We start from the raw sequence: 25,547 nt of genomic DNA, 5'->3' as shown, positions 1-25,547 counted from the left end.
CAGTGCATTTGAGGGTGAAAAAGCAAATCCACTTCTTACATGTCTCTTCATCCTTTCCCTGCTCTGACATTTGGCAATATCTTACAGTTTTTACTTTGCATGAGAATGTGGAACAGTGAGTGGATTTGATGCTTAACTACTGAAATCCTGATTTCCAGTTTGCTAGTTTTGTCCTCTGTTTGGGATTTGTTAGGCTCTGCTGGTTTTGAAGCAAATGACATGTTGAATTTTTTTCAGACAAAACATTTTTAAAAGATTCATGCACATACCAATTCATGTACATCCTAAAAACATCTAAGGCACTATCTCTTTGAATTCACCTGCTTGAATGACAGTACATGGATTTGAAGTTTCTTAGGCAATAAATTTAAATGAAGCTTAGCTGCATAATTACATTGTGAAAAATCTCAATATTTTGATACTCAATAAATTTATTCACAAACCATATTCCAATATTTATAAGCATTCTAAAAGGAAGGGTTTGCACTACATTTTCCATTTGGCTGCTCACCTCAGATTTTCATTCTTTTAAATGGACACGCAGCAGATTTATTCTGAAGAAAAGTTAATGTATGCTGTTCAACTAGGCTACAGCCTCTTTCAAAAGAAGTAGAATCCAGTTCATGACTTGAAAACACAGGCTATTTGCAGTACTATCTTTAGCTGCTTGGAATACCAGTCTTTATCTATCATCTACCAAAAGGCATTTTTTTACTGCACAGCATCAACAGAACTAGAGAGGAACGTAAAGAGTTTGTGACATAGTATAATAGAGTTCATTCCTTACAGTTACCTGGCTGTCATTTTAACCCCATTTCATGCCAGCTGAGCGGCTTCTTTCAGCAAAGAATCCATTTGGTGGAAAAGGAGATACTCTCAGCCTATCAATTCTTTGAAAGATATCTTAGTTTCACAAGTGATACTAAGTGGAAACCTGCCCTTATCATATTTCTAAGAGGATTGCTTTCAAGAACAAAGTGTTTGTTGGCACAGCATCATTGTAATGCATATCTGTCTCATTCACTATGATTTATGATTTTTCCTATTGCTCTTAATTGCAGAAGTCTTGAACACCGCTCCCTCCCAAGATTCATTTTGAAAAGGTATGAGAAATCATCTGATGCTACATTGTTCTTTATAAGTGTAATTCTATCCATCTATTTGGCTGCAGAATTAATCCACATGCTTGCTCTTCTACTTCATCAGTTGCACCAAATAGAAAATAAGTTTATAGATTTATGGATATTCCCAAATTATGGATGTGTTAATATAGGTACAATTTTACAGGTTTCTTAAGATTACATAATGGCATCCTTTCCTAAGACAGAAGTGCTATGAATATGTGTTGGATGTGTTATCTAGTCCAAGCGTGCCACCACTCTCAGAAAACTATTGCATTGGCAGGAAAACCCCATAAGAAAATGATTTTTTAGACTACCCAAACAAATAGGCCTGCTATGGGGAAGGGCTGTAGTTCTAAAAAATTAATAGCGAAACAACAAGAACAGACTGTTAAAGTCCCACCCTTTTGTTAGGCTAGAACATACCTGGCATGCTGATGGATGACTGTGATTGAGGTCCCACTGGGAAGATACTATGTCAACAGACTTTTCAGCCATATTAAGCAAATTCATCCAGCCTTGGAAAAGAGACAAATGGGATGGTGCACTGTCTGAATAGTTGATCCCTTCAGGAATATTTTCCACAAGAGCAACCCTGAGAATAGATAAGGAAAAAATAACCACTTAACAAAAGCACTTTTCTTTATTAAAAAGTTCCAAATTGCCAGGTTGTGGGCCTGTGGTTCAACATCTGCTCCCAGAGGCTCTCAGCAGCGTGCCACACCGCAACCCACTCTGAAGTTGCTGACTGTCATGCTCCGCACTTCCCAAAACAATCAAATGCGGAAACGACCTACTGTTAATGCAGCAAAGCCAATTAAGCTTTTGAAGCTCTGCAAAATTAGCTTAAACATGGAAGAGCTTACTTCTTGTAACACAGTAAGTGGGAATCGGTCCTTAAGGTGAGGATGGGAAGAATGAAACGATCTCTTCTTGCTTCGCTGCCCTCATCTTTGCATTTAATTTCTTCTTCTCTGAGCAATGTGGCGAGATGTATACTCCCTGGCATTCTCTTAGGTCTGCTTTTACAGCTGACGTTTTATTATGTTGCAGTCTCTATATATGAATTCTCCCTTTCCAACTGCTCTAAGCTACCTAATTTTTCTGCTTTTGTTTGCCTGCCTAAGGCTCTAACTGGGATCCAGTGCTTAAGAAAAGAAGAATTATGCCCGTTTTATTTCCTTTTATTTGGAAGGCTCCTTGATCTTATTGTCTATAATGTTCAAAACGCTTGCAAATTACATTACATACATTCACAAGGATCCAAGAAGCTAAACAAACATTGTAGTAAACTGACAGTTCAAAATACGCTCCTCTGCTTCAGGGAAATGATGTGTTTCATTCAGCATACTGCCTCACTGCTAGATTTCCTTCAATTGCAGCAGGTAAAGCTTCTCTCTACACTCAATAGAGGAATCTTAAAAATAAATGCAAGTCAAACAAGTTTCCTAATTCTGTCTTTAGGTAAACAGATGAAATTTTCAACTTATCCAAGTGGCACTTCTATAAGTGCTCCCAACATCTGCCACTTTTACCGTGAATCATACAAACCAGATTTAGGAAAGCTGTAGTAGAGACTTGGAGAATACTCCTTTTCATTGTATGCAAGTACATCAAGTATTTCCAGACTGTTTCTGTATTTATTAATAGCATTAATTAATAGCAGCAATATGAATATAATTTGTAAATTTTTTTTTAAGTAAATCATTAATACAAACCTCTAGTGTAAATGAGAACTGTACACTTTTTGACTGTTAGAAAAACAGACTGGTTCAGCATCTTCTATTAATTCAGTTAATGGAAACTTCTACAGCTATTTCAGAATATCAAGCATGTTTGTGAAGTTAACCCATTAAAAGACTGAAGATTAGTACTCTTTAATGGTGTAAAGAAAACCCAGCAAGAATTGTGATAAAGTAAACCTGTGGTAATTATCACATTCTTACTCCTGGCCTGGCAAAAATCTCCCCCCCCAAACCGGAACAGGCACAGCTCTTCCTTTCATTAAACATTCAAGTATGTTCTCTTATTCCCTAAAATCTGTCAAACAACATACCTACCACTAAGCTACAATTACTGATGATGTTCTCCACAACATACTTTGAACACACGATTCTATTGATTAACATTAAACTTAACTGCATTACAGTAACAGAGTTGTAACACCAGTAAACTGACTGTAAAAGGTTAAAAAACACAACTTGATATTTTATGTCTTCAAAGCATACTTTATTCTAAAACATTCTACCTACCTTGTTTACAAACTTTTCAAAATAATTAGTGCCCTAAAAATTTAGCGCCCTAATTAGTCTATTAGCAATGCCATACTCTTAAAAAGAAACTATTTTATTCTAACACTCAATGTTTTAGACTTATTTCTGCTGCATCTAATCCTGTTACAGAACTTAATAAAACTTTTGTTAGATTCCTTGAAAGCCTGGTTAATTCTTTTTCAACAGTTAACATTACTAATCATATTGGGGCTCTTAGCAATGTCCACGTTCCCAGAGCTGTTTTATAGAGAGCTGTAGGATGGCCACCTTTGAAGAGCAAGAAATTGAAGCACAGAAGATAAAGTGATCTCTACAAGGACATAATCCCCCTCTCCCCCCAAAACAATCCAGTGGCAAAGATGAGAAATGAATCCATATCAAACGATCATTCAAAAAATAATCTATCAAACATGGTTCTGATCTAGCTAGATTTTAAAAGTGCATATCACTCCCTTAACACAAGATGCGACCAAAATTTCTCAACATTAGAATATTGCCTAACATACAGTGTTTTCTGGTTGAACCTGTGCAAATGAATATACAGGAGCCCGCAAAATAAGTGATAGGATTGAATCTGTCACTGTCACTTCCAGTGGCTTGTAGTAGTGTTTCCCATGGGCTGTACTGAACTGCAGTCTCACTGGAAAGGCATTAGCTGAACTTCCATTCTTCCTCTCTCTGTCTTTGGCAAGTTGAAAGCTGCCAAAAAGTTAACGCTATCAGAGAGTCACAGAAGGGCTGAGATGATCTGGAGATCGTGTAGCTCAGCCCCCTTTGTCAAAGCAGGGTTGATGACAGCAGGTTGCTCAGGACATTGTCCAGTCAGGTTTTGAATAGCTCCAGTATCTCCAAGTCCAAGAAGCTTAACATGTTACATTTGAGATTAGGGCCCTGATCCAGCCAAACACATACATGCCTATTTCTGATGCATTGATTTCACGTTATTTAGGTCTGAAGTAGGGGAAACTTCTATATCTATATATCATAAACCCAGATTCCAGAAGTCATTGGAAGCTATACCTTAAAGTGTAACGCAGGAAGAGCTGTGGATGTGGGTCATTGCTCTATAGAGACATTTGGGTACAGATACCATCAAGATACGCAAAAAAAGTTGGGCTCTTCCTCCAGTTCCACTGGTTAAAACCATTTACTTATTCAAAGAAAGTAGCAAGGCAAATTTGCTGGGCAAAATGAAATGCACCTCCCTCTTAAAAGGGCCCTTGTCAGGGACAAGTGCCTTTTGGTAAGGAAGTTTGTCCTGACTGTTGGGCTGAACTTGCTCTTCACTGGGAGATCAGGTCTCAGCTTTTCAATCTGCATACCATTCAGCAGGCTACGGCACTAGCACTAAATACGGGATGTGACTATGCAGCTCCTGCCATTTTATAATTTGGGTTTGATTATGTAATAGAAGCAAAATGCATTCCACTTAGCAAAACCATTATTCAGAACAGATATTATCTGTTAATATATTTCCTAGTCTTTTGTTTAACCAAATAGTAAGTACTTCGTGTTCTTTAGCAGACAAAGACATTTCATCTAGCTAGGGCACTAGTTAAAATGTTGTTTTCAGAGTTTAGACTTCCCTTTAATAATGAACTGATTCTGCCAACCCCCCCCAATATATTCCCCTACCCACTCAAAAACTCAACACCAAGCTCAGAAGTTAAAAAAAAGTCAGCCACCAAGTTTCTAAACTAAGTGATTTTGCCTTCATAATCTTCCCTTTTCCGTTGGGAATAAAAACAATAGCAAAGTTCCAGTGCTTAGTCCAGAAGAGTTGTTAAACCTTCTGTGCAAAAGTTTGAGTTTGCAAGCCCCAATTCCATCAATAAAAGCTAAGTTTAGCTCTCGTTGTTGTTCCAATATGACCCACAAAGAGGTTTTTAAAACATGGTATAACAAAAACTTCCAGGAGAGAAGGTCATTCACAGACATTGAGGAAGATCAGACATGGTGACATAATTTATTATGCAAAAATGGCATATTAACAAAGCAAAACAGAAAAAACGTAACATCGTGATTAAAACAGACTTTTCCTATGCTCAAAATCATTAGCAGATAACCTTACACCTGTTGGATGAGATGTTCTTCCCTTCTCCAATTTCCTGGTGCTCTAAGTATTTCATCTGATTAATGCCCACGTAGGCTAGCCTCTTCAGTTATATAGCCGAATATTCTCAAACCTACCTCAGACAGACTGAGAAACCTGAAAGTAATGTTATACGATTTCTGTGAAGTTATAGAGAGACACAAGGGTCAGAGCTGGGATTCAAGCTCCTCTAAGCTAACAGAAATGTGGTAAGCGGTATAATGGTATTTAATGCCTACCAAAGAATAGACCTTGACCTTAAGGAGGAAGAGAGAGGAAGAGAGAGGAGGAGAGAGGAAGAGAGAGGAGGAGAGAGGAAGAGAGAGGAGGAGAGAGGAAGAGAGAGGAGGAGAGAGGAAGAGAGAGGAGGAGAGAGGAAGAGAGAGGAGGAGAGAGGAAGAGAGAGGAGGAGAGAGGAAGAGAGAGGAGGAGAGAGGAAGAGAGAGGAGGAGAGAGGAAGAGAGAGGAGGAGAGAGGAAGAGAGAGGAGGAGAGAGGAAGAGAGAGGAGGAGAGAGGAAGAGAGAGGAGGAGAGAGGAAGAGAGAGGAGGAGAGAGGAAGAGAGAGGAGGAGAGAGGAAGAGAGAGGAGGAGAGAGGAAGAGAGAGGAGGAGAGAGGAAGAGAGAGGAGGAGAGAGGAAGAGAGAGGAGGAGAGAGGAAGAGAGAGGAGGAGAGAGGAAGAGAGAGGAGGAGAGAGGAAGAGAGAGGAGGAGAGAGGAAGAGAGAGGAGGAGAGAGGAAGAGAGAGGAGGAGAGAGGAAGAGAGAGGAGGAGAGAGGAAGAGAGAGGAGGAGAGAGGAAGAGAGAGGAGGAGAGAGGAAGAGAGAGGAGGAGAGAGGAAGAGAGAGGAGGAGAGAGGAAGAGAGAGGAGGAGAGAGGAAGAGAGAGGAGGAGAGAGGAAGAGAGAGGAGGAGAGAGGAAGAGAGAGGAGGAGAGAGGAAGAGAGAGGAGGAGAGAGGAAGAGAGAGGAGGAGAGAGGAAGAGAGAGGAGGAGAGAGGAAGAGAGAGGAGGAGAGAGGAAGAGAGAGGAGGAGAGAGGAAGAGAGAGGAGGAGAGAGGAAGAGAGAGGAGGAGAGAGGAAGAGAGAGGAGGAGAGAGGAAGAGAGAGGAGGAGAGAGGAAGAGAGAGGAGGAGAGAGGAAGAGAGAGGAGGAGAGAGGAAGAGAGAGGACAAAGAGGACTGGGGAAGGTGCATGAGTCTTGCCCCTACACCAGGGTCCTAGTTAAAGATACTCTCTTGTGACCCCTCTCTCTTTCTTAATCCAGAAACCCTGGAACCACCAACCCCTGCCCTGAAGGACCACAGCTCCTCACAGAGTTCCAGCTCCTCCTTTGTTATAAACCCAGAGTCTTAATATCCACTCAAAACCTACCATCTTTCTCAGATCAGTGCTTTCAATTGAGGCTTTCACCATGTCACCTTCAAGACCTCCACTTTCTTCTACATCATATCACTCCTACCACTCTTCTCCCTCAGATCTGCTCGTTAGCTGTCATGCTGGCCCAGACCATCTTCTCTTTAGCTCCTCAACAGAACCACAGCTCCAGCTCTTGTTTCTGAAAGGAATTAAGAAATACCCTTCTAGACAGGGTATAATTATTATTTCAAAAACATGCAGAACAAACTCTCTTTTCTGGGTTCAGAGAAGTGCCCTAAAAAAAAGAGAAAGTATGGCACAATTTATCAATGTATTTGGATATTCCCCTTACAGTCAGTGGTAAGGATTTGGAAGATCAAGCCCTACAATTCTACTTGAGGTCAGACTCCACAGCATAAAGTTATGCAGTGTATTTGGATAATTACATGGTATATCCAGTAAAGAAAAATTAAACTGCACATTATATGTAATATTTACTCTGTAATTAATTACATCTAATTCTTCCAGTATGAGAAGTTACAAAATCTGCTATCACGTACTTATGCTGTTGATTTCAATTTTAAATAAAATGTTTGACCCATTAAAGTAAATTCATGACAGAACACAATGGTTAAAAGTGAAATGGAGAGCAGATAAGGTTGAATTTAAAATGGACTGTGACCTCAGACTAAGTACTCAAAAGCACCTAGATTATTAGCATCTAACTGAGAATATCACAAGGTCTATAACAGTCCTCTAACACTGACAATCTCAACTGGTGAGGCATGTGTATGTGCGTTTGTACACGTGCATGCACCTGAGTATATGCACACTACAAAAGCTCTTTGCTGACATTTGCTTATTTGCTTTTTGAATTTCATTCATGAAGACTTTGATCTCCAGAGACAAAAATCTTGGGATGCTGAATGCTTGGTTTAAGACTATGCTTTGAATTAGATCTGCAGTGAATGCAGATATGTTCAGATTTATAGTATTAAATATATTTTTCTGCAGACATGCAGCATTGGGCTCCAGGTACACTTTCTGAGTATTTGATAGAGATAGTGTGATGTTTAAACCGAAAAGCTGCTCTCGGTGCCTCCCTGATGAATATGTATTTTCAACATGATTCCATGCACTCAATGATAAAACACTGCAATGAGCATATCAATATTAATAAATATTAAGAAAATATTATTCTTAATATTTTAAGAAGTCAAATAGTGCTGTAATTTTAGAGACACATAGCACCAGTCTATGTTTTGAAGGAAGATTCTTCATCTCTTGATTGTCTTTATATTCAGAATCTGGCTGGATATCATTCTGGAAGATAATGGTAACCAGTCACAAGATATGAGGGTAAAAAGGTAAAAACCTGTTGTACAGAAGGTCCAACTAGATGGTCTAAAGCAGATTTCCTAACTTCCCTGTCCCTGGACATGTGAATTGCAACCTGGTGGGATAAAAGGGGAGTGGTTTAACAGGGTTGATGGTGTGCATGGAAATGGGACTACTAGACTGTTGTGTTGGAGCATATAATGAAATAGAGCCATGACTACAGGGTGCAGCAAAGCAGCGTTCCTTCTAGCAGTGCTGCTTCAAGGCAAGGAGGCACATACAGGTCCTGGGCTTCTGCTCTTCATCACAGCAGTCAGTCAGTAACTCCTCAGTCACGCTGATCACCTGGGCCAGTGTGGATGCCACCGGGGCACCCTGACACAAGATAGGGCCACAGCATTTTACATGACAAATACAAGACACGGAGATAATTTGCTAAGTAATGTGTAGCTAGAGCCATTTAAGCTGTCCTGCACCCACTGCAAAGTTTGACAGATCTCCTAACCAGTGGCCTAAATTCTGTGAATACCATCTGTGGCTGGACTCAGAAGATACAGGCCCCTTCAGCCAAGTGAGTGGCCTGATCCTATCTAACATGCAGCTGCAGCAGGTGGCTGTGGCACAAGTGTGGCAATAAACAGCCCTGTCAACTTCAAGTGTTCACTGAACTCCAGCCTTAAGCACTTCAGCTAATGCCTAAAATTAGAAGTTGCTTTTCAGCCTTCCCCTTCTATGGCTGCCCCTTCTATGGCTGCCCCTTCTTTGCACTTAGTCTCCTTTCAATTTTTCTTATTGGTCCACAGAAGCAACTGAAGTATGCTAACTATGTACCAACACATGTTTTAACTCCTCACCACTTAGGCCTTTTTATATTTCCCATAATCAACTTGGAGATCACTTTGTTATTGCTATTCCCACATAATTGCTTTTGTGCCCACTCATCACAATGTCTACAAGCCATACATAGCGTGCAGACATGCACAACGCATCCATCAAGCTTGGCAGATTTTACATGCCAGATTCTTGGTTGGTACAATATAAAAAATAAGAATTTCAGTCAGCAGTTATGTCAGTGGAACAATATTGGTTTTTACCAGTTGAAGATTAGACTCAATTCTCTGGGCCTATAGAATAAATAACTAGAATAACTCCAGGAACACCTCTTCTCTTTGGACTGCCCTATGGATTGTTATGTAAGAAAAAGATGATTCCCTCCCTCTCATACCATCACCTTCAGAAAGAACGTGCCAGCAATAAAATCCTACTGTTTCAACTTCCCTCAAGTGACGAGCAACACAATATTTGTGTTGTAACTTACTATAGACACATAAGTTTCAAAAGAAGGACCCGCTATACGAAACCACAAGTCATCTAAGGTTTAAACCTGTGAATGATTTCTAATTAAATGTATTTTAGGTGATAAAATGAAATTTACACTGTTGTATTTCAGATGCAACTTTCAGTGCTCAAAGGCAAAACTGCATCCAAAAGAAGGAAAGAATTGACCAGATGTTTTACAATGTCACTTCAACTTACCAGGGACAGTATTTCTCCTGTGCCAAAGCAAGTCTGAACCCTAGTCAGAAATTCAATCTAGCCTGCCATGACCATTTTAATACTGGAACTAAGATAGCAGTCATATAAAGTATTAAATGAAAAAGGAGCACAGACATGGGGAGGAAAGAAAAACACAAGAAAGAATAAATAGCAAACGTTAAAGATCTTCATTTGTTTGTACTGACATGACTGATACTTGCCTCGGTTCAAAAAAACGTGTAAATAAAGTGCAACTTAGCATTAAGCCTTTAAGTAACCTTATTGATTTTCTTAGGACTTCTCATATGCTTGATGCAGACTTAGGCATTTTCTTGAATTATGCAGGTCAGTCCAGCTCAATACTGATCTTTCCCCCCCCACTATTACATATCCAGGCTCATACCAAAATAATCATAGAATCATAGAATACTTTGGGTTGGAAGGGACCTCTAAAGGTCAAATAATCCTTATCAACGGCCCTTTGCTCCACAAATAGGATGCTGAAATGAAGGTTGTTGATTCCATTGTGTAAAACTACTTAACATCATTAAGACTCAATAACAAATCCCTCATAAAAGAAGAAAAAAAAAATTAAAATGCAATTGAAGGGGACAGACAAAACATAGAATAAAAATAACGTGTGGTTAGTGTGGTTTTGCTTCAGGTGCTTTGCTTTAGGTTTCTAGCTCTGTTATGTTAAGCCTGAACCACAACATTAGCACACCTGTTGAAAAATACCTAGATAACTTAGATTTTGTAAAATTATTTCAAAAGAAAATTAATGTAACTGATTATTAAAGTCCAGTCGTAAGTAAGCAAAATAAAGCTGAGACCTAGCAATCACTAATAGGTATCATCAGCTGAAACCCTGAAATCTCTCTCTACCAGGTAAAATTAACATCACACGAATGCAGTGGACCAAATAAATCTTTAATTTACTGAATTGACTTTAATTGACTGTTAATTTACTGAACAGATAGGATGTGGAGTTTGGTCCTCTAGACGTCAATCTGGCATTTCTCAGCAATTCAGCAAAGATATTTCACAGTTCCCGGTCATACAAACCTAATTCTTCCAGAACTAAATGTAAACATTGAGTGTAAACAAATGAAAACATTTTACTGGAACTTTCTACTTCACAATCCTACGATAAAGCCCAGTATAGTCACAATTCCTAATTTCTCAGAACAATTTCTCCTTTTTGATATCTTCTACAACCATTTGTATACATACAGACCAAACAGATAAAATCCTAGTATGTCAGAACAGATAAATGTCTTATGCAATAATTATAAATATCTCATGGTTTCTGATTGGGACAAGAAGTTTATCAATGCCAGCTAAGGAAAAATACAGCATCAAGCTGAGCAGCCAAGCCATCAAACCAGAAATGAACATACCTACATTTAATAAAGACAAGTGTAAGAACATAATAAAATTAAAATCTACACTATAGAGGTCTTGTGCTACTCCTAATTTCAATTTTGTATATGAATTTGGCCCATGAAAAGAACCCATCAGAAATTAACAGTAGATTAACTACAGACTTAACTAAGGCTGGTTTGACCAGAAAACCAATACACTATTCCAATGAAAACCCTATGCTTTGTGGTCCCAGCTTTCCCATCTTCATCCATAACAATCAGTGCCTTATTCCACAAGGAAATAATTATTTGCTAGAAGGAAGGGCTGCAATGGTGTCACCTACATCTGAGTTTCCAAGAGACAGAACGAAGTTTCATTTTAGGAAACGTTCAAGTGTCTTATTTAATCATTTCACTTCAGGTGAAATCTTGCAAAAACTGATGAGCACCAGATCATCAATATCTAAATCCAGCCTGTGTCAGCAGCTCTTGAAATCCCCCCTATGTTGTCTAAATAGTAATCAGAACTGAAACATACCACAACTTTCATACTAACCTAAAAGTTTAGCACTCAGATAAATGTGTTTACAGATTACTGTTCAATGTAATGCAAAAATGTGCCTGGATTGTTTGATAAGGCAAAAAGACATTATTTGAACCAAATCAGCACAGCAGTCATCTGACTCTCCCCATGTTTTGATGGGAGCTTTCAAAATTTGTAATCAATAGAAATGGCACGATATGCCACATTTCTAGATTCTTGCAATTCTTTGCTTGCTGTCAGAACTTTGACTTGCACCTTTTTTTAATGGGATAATTCCTATATTTTGATCAGAAACAGATTTCTTAAGAGTCAAGTAAATCTTATTTCACTGAACAATCACTTGTTTGAAATACTCAAAAATTGTTCTCAAATAAAACACTGAGGCACTTTTATGTCAAAGAAAGCAACAGTATCTCTGGACACTAATCATCATTCATTTCAGAGCACACTGTAGCTGAATTTCACATACAAGAAGGCACAAGAATACAGAGGTCAAACGTTGCAGTGTTCTGCTCATGGCTGTCTTTATGCACAACAGATATAAGCCTTGGGGATACGTGTGAAATCTATTTAATGGACACAGACTAAGAATAGAAATTGCCATCTGTTCCTTGTATATATTTGGGCTTTCTTTAAGACACTTCCATTAGGCTATTGTTAGGGTATGACGAGACATGACAAGAAGCTCTAAAATTTGGCTGTGACACATGCCTCTGTCCTCGTCATGTCCAAGACAGGCTACAGAACTTTTCAGCACCTTATCACGTGCCAGAATAACTTCCTTTTAGACTGTGATTTCACAATAGTGTTTAAAGACAATGGAGGGAAAACAGCTTGCATTGTGATCTTATTAAAAAAATACACCAATGAAGAAGGATGCCATATCAATGTTTGCATACGGCTGAAATTCATTTGGGGTCACAACAGCACTCCAGGAGCTCATATCTGCTCTGCCAAACTTCAAGTAACATAAGTTTCTCCCATCAAAGCTTCTCTATGACTACCACAACTTCCTTCTTTCTTTCCCTTATTTCTCATCATTTCCCTCCCTCATTTTTTTCCAGATACTCAGACATTCATTCCAGCTCATTGTGGAGCACTTTGTGAGCACTTTGGGGAACAAAGAGAATTTCTCTCACAGTTACGCTTAATTTTGATGATGCTTTATACAATGAAACTTAAACTTTGCTGATAAGTGCTCAAAATGCACCATTTTGAATTAACTGTTCATTCATGGGAGATTCTCTTTCTCCTTGCTCTTGAGAAAATAAATGCTAGGAAGAAGCCAGAGAGTGGAGTCAGCACAGTCCTTTTGCGGGGTTTATTAGGCTTTCTAAAGACAATAGACTGACTCCTGTATTTTTTCCTGGGTATTCTCTGCATCAGAACAGCTTGCTCCAACCATGTGCCATCTTTTTTTTCCCCACCATCTTTGGCTCTAGTTATTCTCTAATTTGAACTCTTCCATTCCCCTGGCTCCTCCTCCCCTTGCCTCCCTCTTCTGTGTACTACATCCTAGATCCCCTCTGCTCTAGGAAGAAGCCAGAGAGTGGAGTCAGCACAGTCCTTTTGCGGGGTTTATTAGGCTTTCTAAAGACAATAGACTGACTCCTGTATTTTTTCCTGGGTATTCTCTGCATCAGAACAGCTTGCTCCAACCATGTGCCATCTTTTTTTTCCCCACCATCTTTGGCTCTAGTTATTCTCTAATTTGAACTCTTCCATTCCCCTGGCTCCTCCTCCCCTTGCCTCCCTCTTCTGTGTATTACATCCTAGATGACCTCTTTGCTTTTGTTTCATTCCTTCCAGTTAGTCGTCTACTCATTAAATCTCTTCCAAATTAGTATATTGGCAGAAAACATAGTATTGCTATTAAATCTGCAAGATGCAGTTCTGTGCATTCTGTCTTGTTCCTCCACCATATCTGATTTGTCTAGGTAGACTAAAAGCTTTTCGTTAGTGGGACTCCTTGTTACTCTAACAGTGGTGACAAACACAGCGGGATCCACCTTTCGTAAATTCCTAGGAATTACTGCATTAGGAAGTAGCAGCATGGGCCTCTGAAAATCTCCACTGAAGAGTATACAATATTCAGGGACAGACTTTTAAGTATTGCTGCCTAAATTGTCATCATTCAAACTCTTTACATCAGAGGCATGAGGCAAGTCTAATTTGGCTTACTGTTTTGGGTGGGGTTTTTTGTTTTGCCTTTTTGTGTGTGGTTTTTTGTTTTGTTTTGTTTCAGGGGGGTTTATGGTTATCTTGGCAGCTTCCCAATAACAAGAAGCACAGCAGTAACAACTAAGACTTCTAATTACTATTTCTAATGATAATTCTTTGAAAATCTGCTACAGTTTACCTTTAGCTGCAGTAAATAGAAAAACAGATATATTGATTTAAAAACATGGTTACCCTACCTACAAGCAGCTTACATGGTAACACCGTAAGCCATGGACAGTGTGTAGGAACTTAAGTAGAAGTTCCAAACTCAAATGGAGAAGGTTTCCTGGGTGATCAAGTCCCTGTCCTTGCTACTTCAGGCAATGTTTCATATGCTTTTATTCTTAAATTATCCAGATGAGGAAAAGATATTAGAACAAGGAACGGTTTTTACCACCACTTGTCATACTGGAATATTTTTTATCTTGCTGCTTTCATAGGCAGAAACCTGCTCCACTTAATATCCTTTTACCTGCTCTATCCTTAATCCTCAGTAACCCAGACCCCACCCTGGAATTTCTCTCTCCTGTGATATTTTTATGGATGACAAAATTTTCCCTTCTTAGCTTTCACCCTGCACAGCCAAGTGCCTTAAGTGTCTTTTTTATTAGATTCTTCCTTCCTAGAACCTCCTCCTACTCAGCATGAGTTCAACCTTCTTGATTATTGATGGTCAGTTACGCATAGTATTCCAGATTAAAACTTATCAATGCCTTTCAAAATGGCATTGACACTTCCTTTGCACTTCTGGTTAGATCTTGCCTGATGTAAATAGTATTGCGTCTATCTCCAAGCAATTCTGTCTTCTTTTATTACACTTTCCCTAAGGAATTGCTTCCCTTAAGCAGTATAAAGATAGAAAATCTAGTTAAATTACGGTTGGAGTACTGCCTAAGAGTGACTAAAATCAAACTGTTAACCAAAATGGTACGTATATCCCCATGAGAAACCGAAAGACGTATTTAAGAACCATTATAACCTCACAAATTTGAAAAAGGGTTTTCCCATTCTCAGTCTGAGGAAAGGGCATTTTTGGATCACTTACATTTATTTTCTGCCTTCAGATCATATATTTTCTTGTTTAAATTTAATTCTAATGATGTCTGTGGGGAAATGTATCTTTAGGAGGCTCTAGAGTCAGCTGTTACTTTATTCACATATTTAAGTCAGAAAACTGACTAAACCAGACCTCTGTCATTCCCTGCTTCTACACGACTGTTTTACTCTTTGAACGTCACAAATTACAGCAAAGTGAAAAGATACCAAGACTAAAGAAACAGACCAATTAAAAGCCAGATGACTGCTGAAATGTGTAACAGACATAAGAAAAAAAAAAAAAAAAATCCCTTTACAACCCTTTTCTGAAACTGTAAGCAACACGTTCCAACAAAACAGACGACAGTTGAGGTAGCTTTATTTCTCTCAAAGCTGCTTCTGAGGATGTTTTATTATTATTTTCAACTAATCCAAGAACAAACTAACCACAGAACCTGAGAAGTGATAAACTTCATGAAATATGAAACATGAGAAGTGTTGTGGAGCAGAGAGGACAAAAAGAAGGTGAAAATACAGAAAGTCTGCAAAGAGCAATTTCGAGGCGTTAACCCAGTCCCTGATAAGAAATTGTATCATGATTGGGATCTGCAGAAAAAAAACTTGAAAAAATTCTACTGAAAGACCCAGAATTAACCCTTAGCAAAGATGTTAGAGATTGCCAGAATGAAGAATCACCTATGTCATACTGAACCCTAGGGAAGGCAGATACCCCTCTGAGAAGTGGACATAAAAAGTCACCTAACTATAAGGAAGAACAGCACTGTGGAAGGGAATAAGGAGCTCCAATTGGCATTCCAGCAAACAAAACAGCAGACAGTATCATAAAATAATTCAGGTTGGAAGGTACCCCTGGAGGTCATCTAGTCTAACCTCCTGCTCAAAACAGGTCCACTTAGATCAGGTTGCTCAGCACTTTGTCTGGTAAAGTGTTGAATTTCTCCAAGGATGGAGATTACACAACCCTCTCTGGGTGCCTGTTTTGATATTTGACCACTCTCACAATATTAAAAAAAAAAACAACAAAAACCCCAACCCATGTACTTGGAATTTCCTGTGCTGCAGTTTGTATCTGTTGCCTCTTGTCCTATGACTGTGCACCCTCAAGACGACTCTGGTTCTGTTGTCTCTATAACCACCCATGAGGTAGTTGTAGACAGCACTAAGATCTCCCCTTCTCTTCTCCAGGCTAAACAGTTCGCTCAACCTCTGCTTGTACTTTGTGCACTCAAGTCCCCTAACCATTCTAGTGACCCTTCACTAGATATGCTCTAGTGCATCACTGTCTGTCTGGTATTGGAGGACCCAAAACTGGACACAGTACTCCAAATGTAGTCTCTCAGGTACTGAACAGATGGGAAGAATAATTTCTCTCACCCTGCTGGCTACACTCGTGCTGATAAAGCCCAGCATGCAGTTTGCCCTCCTCTGAGTCATGTTCAAGCTTGTTGCCTACCAAGAACCCCAGATCCTTTTCTGCAAAGCTGCCTTCTAACCACTTGCACAGGGTTATTCCAACCCAGGTGCAAGACTTCACATTTGCCCACACTGAATTAGTATTGATGATCACAACACTCTGAGCCCAACAGAACAGCTGGTATTTCACCCAGTTCATGCTCTTCCCTGATGAGATAACAATGACACTAACAAAAGCATGAGCTGAAGCAAACAGAAGAGCAAGCTTCTCAATAAGTCACAAATGCAAAAGGTTTCATGTCTTTATATAAGGGAGATCAGTGTTGTCCGATTATTTGTTGCTACCTAACATCAAACATGGCCCATCCCAACAACTTTTCAAAATTATTTTGCCATTTACAACTGTAATATTTGCAAACTACAATCCTTGAAGAGATTTGCTGGTTGCACACACTATGTCTGAATAGGTGACAAACACACAGTACCATTTCCTTAAATCACTACTACACAACATGAAAGTTCTTTAAACGCAACAAGAAAACTGTCGTAAAGGAAAACCAAAATTTTAACTTTAGGAATAAAGATTCTATGATAAAGGCTAGTGATATCTTACACCGATTTCAAACGAACAGCAACCTGAGAAATATGATAAAGATTTAATCCTAGTCTATTTAATCCTAGTCTATTAAAAGTCAATAGCCTATGTTAATAATAAAGTAAAACGCCCTGCCCTAGTACCCAGGCTCCTCCAGTTCTTCATTTGTAGCACTCATTCTTGCTTTTCATCTGCAAATGAATGATTTTTGTGCTTTGCAGTATTAAGTAACTTTTCTGTAACTCCAGACCGTAAGATCACCTCATCTTCTACGATATTACCCAATTCTTTTGCAGAATTACCAGGTTCTTCCTAACATTAACAATATTTCTCGTTTTGAGCACAAAATACACTAGTTAAAATATTAAATGGTATTGATCTTGAGGATCACTCATTCTTGAAAAACACTACTGTACCCTCCCAGTTCATGATTTTACAGTCCCCAATGCTGCCTTCCCTTGGGGCATTTCTCATCCACCAAATGGTTTGCTCAGATTGATACAGAGCAGATCCACTACCTTGCCTTGTAAAAATAGTCAGTTATCACCGGAAATATATTAGTCTGATACAACCTATCTTTTACAAAATCAAGGGAACTTTTTAACCTCTTTCCAACATCTCTGTGCTAAAACATTATATAACACTGACGTCAAATTTACAGGCTGGGATAATATTTTTTTTTTAATTTATTTTTTTTGAAGTAAAGAATCTGTTAACTTACAAACACTACCTGGTAAAGCATAAAACTTCAAGTAACTTATCCCAAAGAGACCAGGCTCTCATCACAACAGATGAAAAGAATTTTACTCGACTTATTAATACATAATAATGAGTAAATTAAAAAAAACCCCAAACAATACAGATGGGATGTGGAAAACTCACTTGCTACAGTGAATGAGATACATGGAAATGATTAATTAAATTATTATGTATTATTTTGTAAAACAAAAAAGGTACATACATAAAACCAAAAGTAATGCTTATTTCAAAGGAAACTTCAATAGGAATACTAACTAGTAAAACAAAAATATTCCCCTAATGTACTCCAGTTCAGCAGCTGTGCTTATAAAAGTGTTTGAACATTTACAGCTGGAAATCTCTACATAAAAATAGGTTCAAGGACAGAGAAACAGAAAATGTTCTATTATCTTAATTTATACAAAGTGATTGGATATGAAGCCATCTTATCTTGATCCAAAAAAGGAAAAAAAAAAAATTTAGTGGTTACTCATTACTTAGGTTATTCCTTTTCCCTACGAAAAAAAATCAAAATTATTTCATTTTCCCACCTCCAATATTTCCTGGACCTATACTTTTTCAGTTAACATAACTAAAGGTAAGATCATTGGGGCTGCCTGCAGTACCCATATAGGCTAAACTACCACTCATCATTCCTTTCTTATTCTGTTTCTAATACTTATCATAAACTATGTCCTATAGCATTAAATATAATTTACCCAGGCTTACTAAAAGAATAAGGATTGACAGGACTACATTGCTGAAATTTTATTTTCCCACTCCAGGATAGAAACATCTGATGAAAACTCAGCCATATTTTGAGATAGGAATTGCTTTGCTCCATGCCAATCTTCTCAGGAGTTCCACCCACTCTAGCATAATTCCTCTGGTGCCTATTTTAAAGATATAATGAAAAGTTATTACATCTAACTTCCTTACAAGTTCAAGACTAAGTTCTTTAGGGTACAGGTTGTGTCATCTCATGTTTTTGTGCAACATCTAACATATCCTGGACAAAAATATATTACAGACCATATCAGGACTATGTAAAGATAGACAGATGCAAGGACAGATAAAAACAACAGGCTACAACTGGATTAATTTATTGTTCCTAACCCTTACTAGTAGAAACACCTGGACCCTCAACAAATAACCTACAGTTCAGAGTAGATTCCCCCCACCTTATCACACTATCTTTCAAAACCCCTCCTCTGGTCTACCATTACAGAAGGAGGAAGATGTCTTGAAAAGAGGATATTGATCTGAAGATTTCACATCTCCTCTGTTCCTAACACCAGAGAAACCTCAGGGATGAGGAGGAGTGGAGGGATTTGTTTCTGTGAACTGGTACTTTAGTTATAACTGATTATAAATGTTTTAAAAAAAATCTCTTCTGAAAGAAGAATTCCTATGGCCTCTTTCTCTTTAACCGAACTATGCCTATCAACAGAGATGCTACGGCAGGACAAAAGTCTTCAAGTATGTCTCTGTCCCTTGGCCCCAGTGATTCCCAATAAATAGCACAAGTATTGAGGAGCTGCACAGCATCGTCAAAACAAAGCCCCCATTACTGATGCTCCAAAGACAGAAATGGGGACAAAGCAACAGAGAACGAGACTCTAACAAGCTTTATATTAATGGTGATGGGAGACTGAAAGGCAGTAACAAAATATCAGCTCTTTGTCTCTATTTGTCCACTGGCAAGCAAAGACTTCTAGCAAAATTGATGGGTTTCCTCTTGCCCTCCCAGATGCCAGCCAATTGTTTATGGAAACTGTACACTTCCATGGATCCCCATGTGTCCCTCACCTGAGGAGGCAGATGGTGGATTGTGGTGAAGCAAAACAAATTAAACACTGGCCTCCCTAAAGTGAATAACAAAATTCCTAACAGTTCAGTTGGCTCTGACTTAATCATTCTAAATAACCTCCAAAAAAGCCAATACATAAGGGATTCTACAGTAGTTCACTTCTCAAATCCATTAACTGTCTGTTTGATCTCATTAATACTCAACTTTAGTTAATTCTGGCCCAGCAATTTTTTGTCTCATGAGTTTATGCATATAAAAAAAGAATAAATAATTAGTATGTAGATGAATCACAAATGTTTTAATTTGCAAGGAATGAAAATCGCAAGTGAATATTTTTAACAGTCAACTTTAAATGGTTATTGATGATCAAAAGTATTGTAGAAAAAAGCAATTCAAGTCTGTTTATTATCTGCTGTAACGGCCATGATCCACTGGGAGTAATCTCATCAGTGGGCACACACAAAAAAACCCTCACACGCTTTCTCTCTACACGGTTTTTTCATTCTGTGGGCCCTATGAACTTTGCATTGTTTCCTATTCACAGTTTTCACAGACAGCACAAAACACACCACAAAACATATACCTGGCCTTGTCCCTCATAAGGTGATTAAGATACTCTTCTGAAAGGGAAGATGCAAAGAAAAGCTTATAGCGCAGCTCTTCTGCTTTCTACCTACTGCTTACTCTATAAAGGCAGGCACCGACCTCCTTGCCTGGCATGGTTATGAGCTCCATGGCGTAAGCTCTGCTTGGTTTGGTCTGAGCGTATCTCCCATATCTGTAATTACCCAGAACAACATTTTAATTGTGAATCGCAAATTTGCTGAAGGACGAGACGGGGGACTCTGCTAAAAAGGTAGCAGTGTTAGAAATGCAGAGTAGGAGAAACCTTGCCTTGTTGGTGGACTTTTTATTGAGGTAAATTTTTTGTTTTCAATAGATTTAAAAAAAAAAAAAAAAACCCAAACATTTTATGGATTATTTTCTGGACTTCAGCTCCCAAATTCTGCCTAATTTATATTTCAGTACACAAGGTGCAATTTGGGATATCTAGCCATGATTTTTCAAAGGAGGCCATTTCCAGTAAAAATTACAATAAGACAAAGCGAAAGGACAGAACTATCACAAGCAATTTAGAGTTCTCAAAATAATTTTAAAAACATGATGCTGCTATGACAACATAAGCATATTGTCTGGTCTGTTCTAATCGTAGCATAAATACATGATGAAGAACTTCTTGGCCACTGGAGTAACCAAGTGCAAAACCAAGACTGAAACAATTTCTTCTAACTTAGCTAAAATAGTTGTTTAGGGCAGGACTTAGTCCTGTGCCTGGGGAATTTTTAACAAAATTCCACTAACTTCTTTTAAAGGATCAAGACCAAGTCTTTGGTAAATAGGGTTTTCCCTGTTCTTCTGAGTACTGAACAGATGAGAAATAAATCATTTACATACTCTTTTGACTGGACAGTTTCCATTCCATTAGCCTCTCTTTATTAAGCTGTTTTCTGACTCAATACATCACAATTTTTGTGATGAATACTTGTCAATACCTTTTTTACATTACAATGCATTCCTAAAAGAAGTCTTTCAAGTATGAAGTTAGCATCTCTTTGCCAATTAATGCCTTTCCTCCCAAAATATGTTGCAACATAACTTCCTTTCCTGATTTTCCTTAATCCTTCAGGTCTCTGCTGACAGTCCTCCAAATATACATTAAGTCACTGATCCAACTTCAGTAGTTTATGCTGGCACATCCTCGCTGCTGTATTATCTAGGTTTTGGGAAGTTCACTCCGGAAATCTATCCAGGACAAAAAACCCTCTTTATTTGCATAACAACCCAGCCATTACTGTGATTTAGAGCACACAGAGGTAAACAATTTAAATCATTCTTATTTTATATTCTCTATATTCTTTTCCTACTGTCCAGCTTCAGATACTCACTGGATGAATAAAACTGCTCTTTTATTTGCCACTAGCTCAAATACAGTCAGAAAAAATACAATTTTTAAAACAAGCCTGTTGATAACAAAGGGGTTTTTTTACACCTTACAAACGTAAAGAATAAAATAAATATCGATCTACAAATTGCGTGTCTGGAAAATAACTAAATCTTTGGGAAACTAGTTTGATCCCTGGAAGAACAAACTGAAAGTAAATACGAAATTCAAAAGGGTTCACCAAGTAGTATGTCTATTCAAGAGCATAAATGAAAACAAAACTACAGAATGATGAATTCTGACAGAGGTTACCAAAAGAAAAAGCAGGGCAAGCAGGACAGACCTAAGACAACCACCACCACCCTTCCACCCCCGCCAAAAAAAAACCCCACAACCCAAACAGGCAGAAGGTATACGAGCAATGCATAAGAGGCCAGAGGTGCGTTCCCAATTGCCATAATACATTCAAGCTTTCAAGTTGAGAGCAGACCTTCTAGGTACTGCTACTTGGAAATGGATTTGGCTTATTCCTGTTATTCCCTTCTCTGCAGTGTCAATGTAAACAAGCTGAAAGCAGAGAAATATGAGATACAGACCCAAGACAACACTATGGTCAACAGCTTGATACAGCGGGGCACATTTTGTCCAAAAACTGCTTTAAATAGCACTCTTTCAATAGCAAATAGACTCCAGGAAAAAAAAATACCGATGGTCTTAAGTGACATGAAAGTCATCTTGTGTCTTCTAGACACAACTGCCTGGCAATCACAGGACAGGACCATAACAGCCTGGCACAGACGCTGAACATCCCTAAACTTTCTCAAATTCTCAGTAAGTAAACCCATAGCGATAGCGCAAAATGGAACAGCACATCTGTGTTGTAGCAAACATAAGACTTAAGAATATAACATAATACTACACAACCTCAGAATAAACAGAACAGTTTAGAGACAATTTAAAATTAGTTTTGCTATGTATAGAATTCATTACTAGTTTGCCAATATTAAAAGAACCCAAATAATTTTACCCTTTGATGCAAAGAAAATGTAGTGTGCTTAGCAAGATTTTCTATAGGCCTCATGCATGAAGCCAGAGCAGGATTTTATATAATTTAATCAAATAAATTCCAAATATTATTTAGTATATTATTTGATTTTTTTTTTTAAATATATAACACTCAATCAAGAAGAAATTAAGTAACAAAAGTGAGGTGCAGCATTTGTGGCAAATTAAAATGAAATGAAAAAAATTAAAAAGTGTTTTGGTTTGCTTTTTTTCATTTATTCTGTTTTTACATTTTAATGAATTCTTCCCCTGCTCCCAATATAAAATAGTCATTTTCAGTATCAGCTGCAAGTTCGTAATACTATTTTACATTTATGGACTCTATGTATTCTTCTAGACAGTCCTTCTTCCTTATCTCATTCATTATTGCTGAATTTTAATTCAGTATTTAATAATTGCATTGCAATTATAATTTTTGAGAGCTTTGGTGGAAGAACTCGTACATTTGTTACTTAAAATAACAATGTATATGTCACATCTTATAATTTAGAGGTAAGTTCAAGTCAAGTTTCCAGTCCTAGAGTCTGTGAACTGGGATACAGGAGAATCACATCTCTAGTGTAAGTCCATCTCTGTTAAAACATGGGAACATGAAAAGTTTACTCATTATTATATTCCGTCATTTCAGTTACTGAAAACAAGAAGCAATAACCACATAGCTTATAATTATAGCATAGTTATGAAATACATCAGTGAGCCATAACAATATGATCTCATGAAAAATGAAATTACTTCTGCTTTAAAGCGTACAAAAGCTGTAAAAATGCACTACTTGTCTTCTCCTCAGCACATAAACAGACTGCCTGATGAGGGTGGGACGGTTTATGAAAATCAAACACTTTCTGTGATTGCAAGCTTTCTATTATAAGTCAAATAATTAAAAGATAACAAACAGCTAAAATGAAGATTAGAACAATAAAGTCACTTACCGTAAAAACCAATCATAACATATTCAATTTTTAAGTAATTTTTAAAAAACACTAAGAAGCTTTGTTGACATAATAATATATACCGAACACTCCCCCACCTGCCCGCCCCCTGAAACAAGCAGCTCTGTACAAGTTAAACAACGGGGATTTTTTTCAGTTTTCACACAGTTTAATTCTGCAGTTGGTGAGATGTCAAGACTGTATTGGGCTGCACTTGGTTGACTGACTGACCTAGAGTTTTTCAGTGTCTTCCCTTCCAAACATTCCAGAAGGAAATAATTTTTTTTTTAAATAAAGAAATTGTTGTAGGTAGAAGACATCAACTATTCTATCAAAAAACATCAAAGCCCCAAACCCAGAAACCACATGTGCAAAGCACTTTCTTGTACAAACCCCAAGAACTGACTAGTTGAATTATCGACTACTTGAAATTCAGGCTTTCTATTGTGCTACAAGGAGCAATGAGAACATAAATGAACCCACTTCACTAAAGATAAGAAAATTACTGTAAGTTTTCAGCAAAATATTGCTAAGCATTAGCAGAAATGTTTTGCTTCTAGTTAGTAGCCATACACAAAATAATGGCATTTGTAATAAAAATCACTTTAACCAATGTTGTCTTCAAATTCATAGTAAGATTTTACCAGCTTGAAAGTGCTTTCTATTGCTTCAAATTGGTTCTTTTTCACTGGAAATGGGACATGTTTTTTAAAAACACAGTGAATGGTTACTGAAACAGGATCAATTGTGTTACTGACACGCTCCTTTAGTGCCATGGCAAAATACAGACTTCCAAGTAGTCTATAGTTTATTACAAATGCTTTGCATACCAAATACATTTTAGATTAAACTGAACTTTGTTCTTAATGAGGTAAGTGTTGTTACTAAAAATCTTCTTTTCACTGTCATATTATAAGAAAAAAAAGCTGTGTTTAAAATGAGGTAAATTTGAAAAAAAAAAGTAAATTTAACATGTTAACTCTTCAAACAATCAAAACACTTGGTTATGTAGGGGTCTTATACTAATTTGGAAGTAATTTGTGAGGTAAACGCTCTCTAAATGAGAGAAACCAAGCAGTCACCAGGTGACCAAGTGGAAACTGTGTTCCAGTACAGTCTTGTAGCAGTCTTTTCAACTTTCAACTCAGTAGTTACTGCACTAAAATTTGATTCAAGCATGGTAATTCTGGCTTCAGAGAGGTAGCAATACTCCAACAGAGAGACTTAGGGACAAGAAATAAGCACCCAGAGGGTAGAGATGGAGACACGGGGGCCCAAACTCTTCGCTGGTCCAAACAGCGATCACAGCTCATTTGCCCAGCTACAGCCGCGCTCCCCTCCTGCATATGGCACACTGCAGAGGGGAGTTTTGAGAAGGACTTTAAGAAAGAGATGACAATAGTTTTACAAATAAGCACAATGCCTGACAGTAAAATTAAAAGACCCAAGAGGGACATAAACAATGATGATTGTTTCACTTAGTAATGTGATAGAAAATTCAGTTACTCCATGCTTTGCTCTCGTTGATTCCTATCCTTTCCATTTACATCCGAGACCAATATGGGGCCAACATCACACCAAGCCAGAGTGGGGTGGGCAGTGCTTTGCCTTTAAAACTGTTAACTTGCAGCTGCTTAACCAAAAGAAAAGAGTCTTCATGGATTTAAAAAAAATAAAATAAATAAAAAAAAAACCCTGCTGGAAATGCGCTCCTCAGAAAATAAGCAAAGATCCTTTCTTCATCATTTCCTCTTTCTGATGTAGAGATGGGCAATTTTCATTTACGCTACATCTCATGCAATCAGGTATTCTGCACAAGCAATTTCAAGGCTGGCCACTGTGCATGCAATGCGATGACTTTCTAGAATCCATTAGCTTTCGAAAACATTGGCGCTGAATAATGGGACAATATTTACAACACGCACTCATAAGGAAAAAAAAAAAGTCATGGATGAGGGAACTCAAAGTTTTGCTACTACTTTTGACCTTGAACAAAGACAAACATAGAATATTTCCTAGGCATTCAGGAACAATAACCAAAGATTAGTTGTTTTTCACTATACCTCCAGCTACCTTCTACTCCTAACCTGTCATTAATGTCTAGGAAGAGTGTCCCACACTACAGCCATTATAAATAAAAGGCTGGTGTTGTTTTA

The 25,547-nt window shown here is 38.0% G+C and overlaps 1 protein-coding gene across 2 annotated transcripts in view; it reads right to left on the bottom strand.

Moving 5' to 3' along the window:
- PLD5 (phospholipase D family member 5) overlaps positions 1-25,547 on the bottom strand; it is a 204,825-nt gene that overhangs the window by 75,550 nt on the left and 103,728 nt on the right. For both annotated transcript variants that reach the window (XM_009276136.1, XM_009276144.1), the window contains one exon: positions 1,548-1,716. In XM_009276136.1, coding sequence (XP_009274411.1) covers positions 1,548-1,716 — 169 coding nt within the window. The remainder of the gene's footprint in view (positions 1-1,547; positions 1,717-25,547) is intronic.

This window comes from Aptenodytes forsteri, unplaced genomic scaffold, assembly GCF_000699145.1.
Source record: "Aptenodytes forsteri isolate BGI_AS27 unplaced genomic scaffold, ASM69914v1 Scaffold10, whole genome shotgun sequence".
Classification (NCBI taxonomy): domain Eukaryota; kingdom Metazoa; phylum Chordata; class Aves; order Sphenisciformes; family Spheniscidae; genus Aptenodytes; species Aptenodytes forsteri.
Note: the sequence above shows the minus strand (reverse complement) of the source record. Positions and strands in the feature narration are given on the sequence as shown.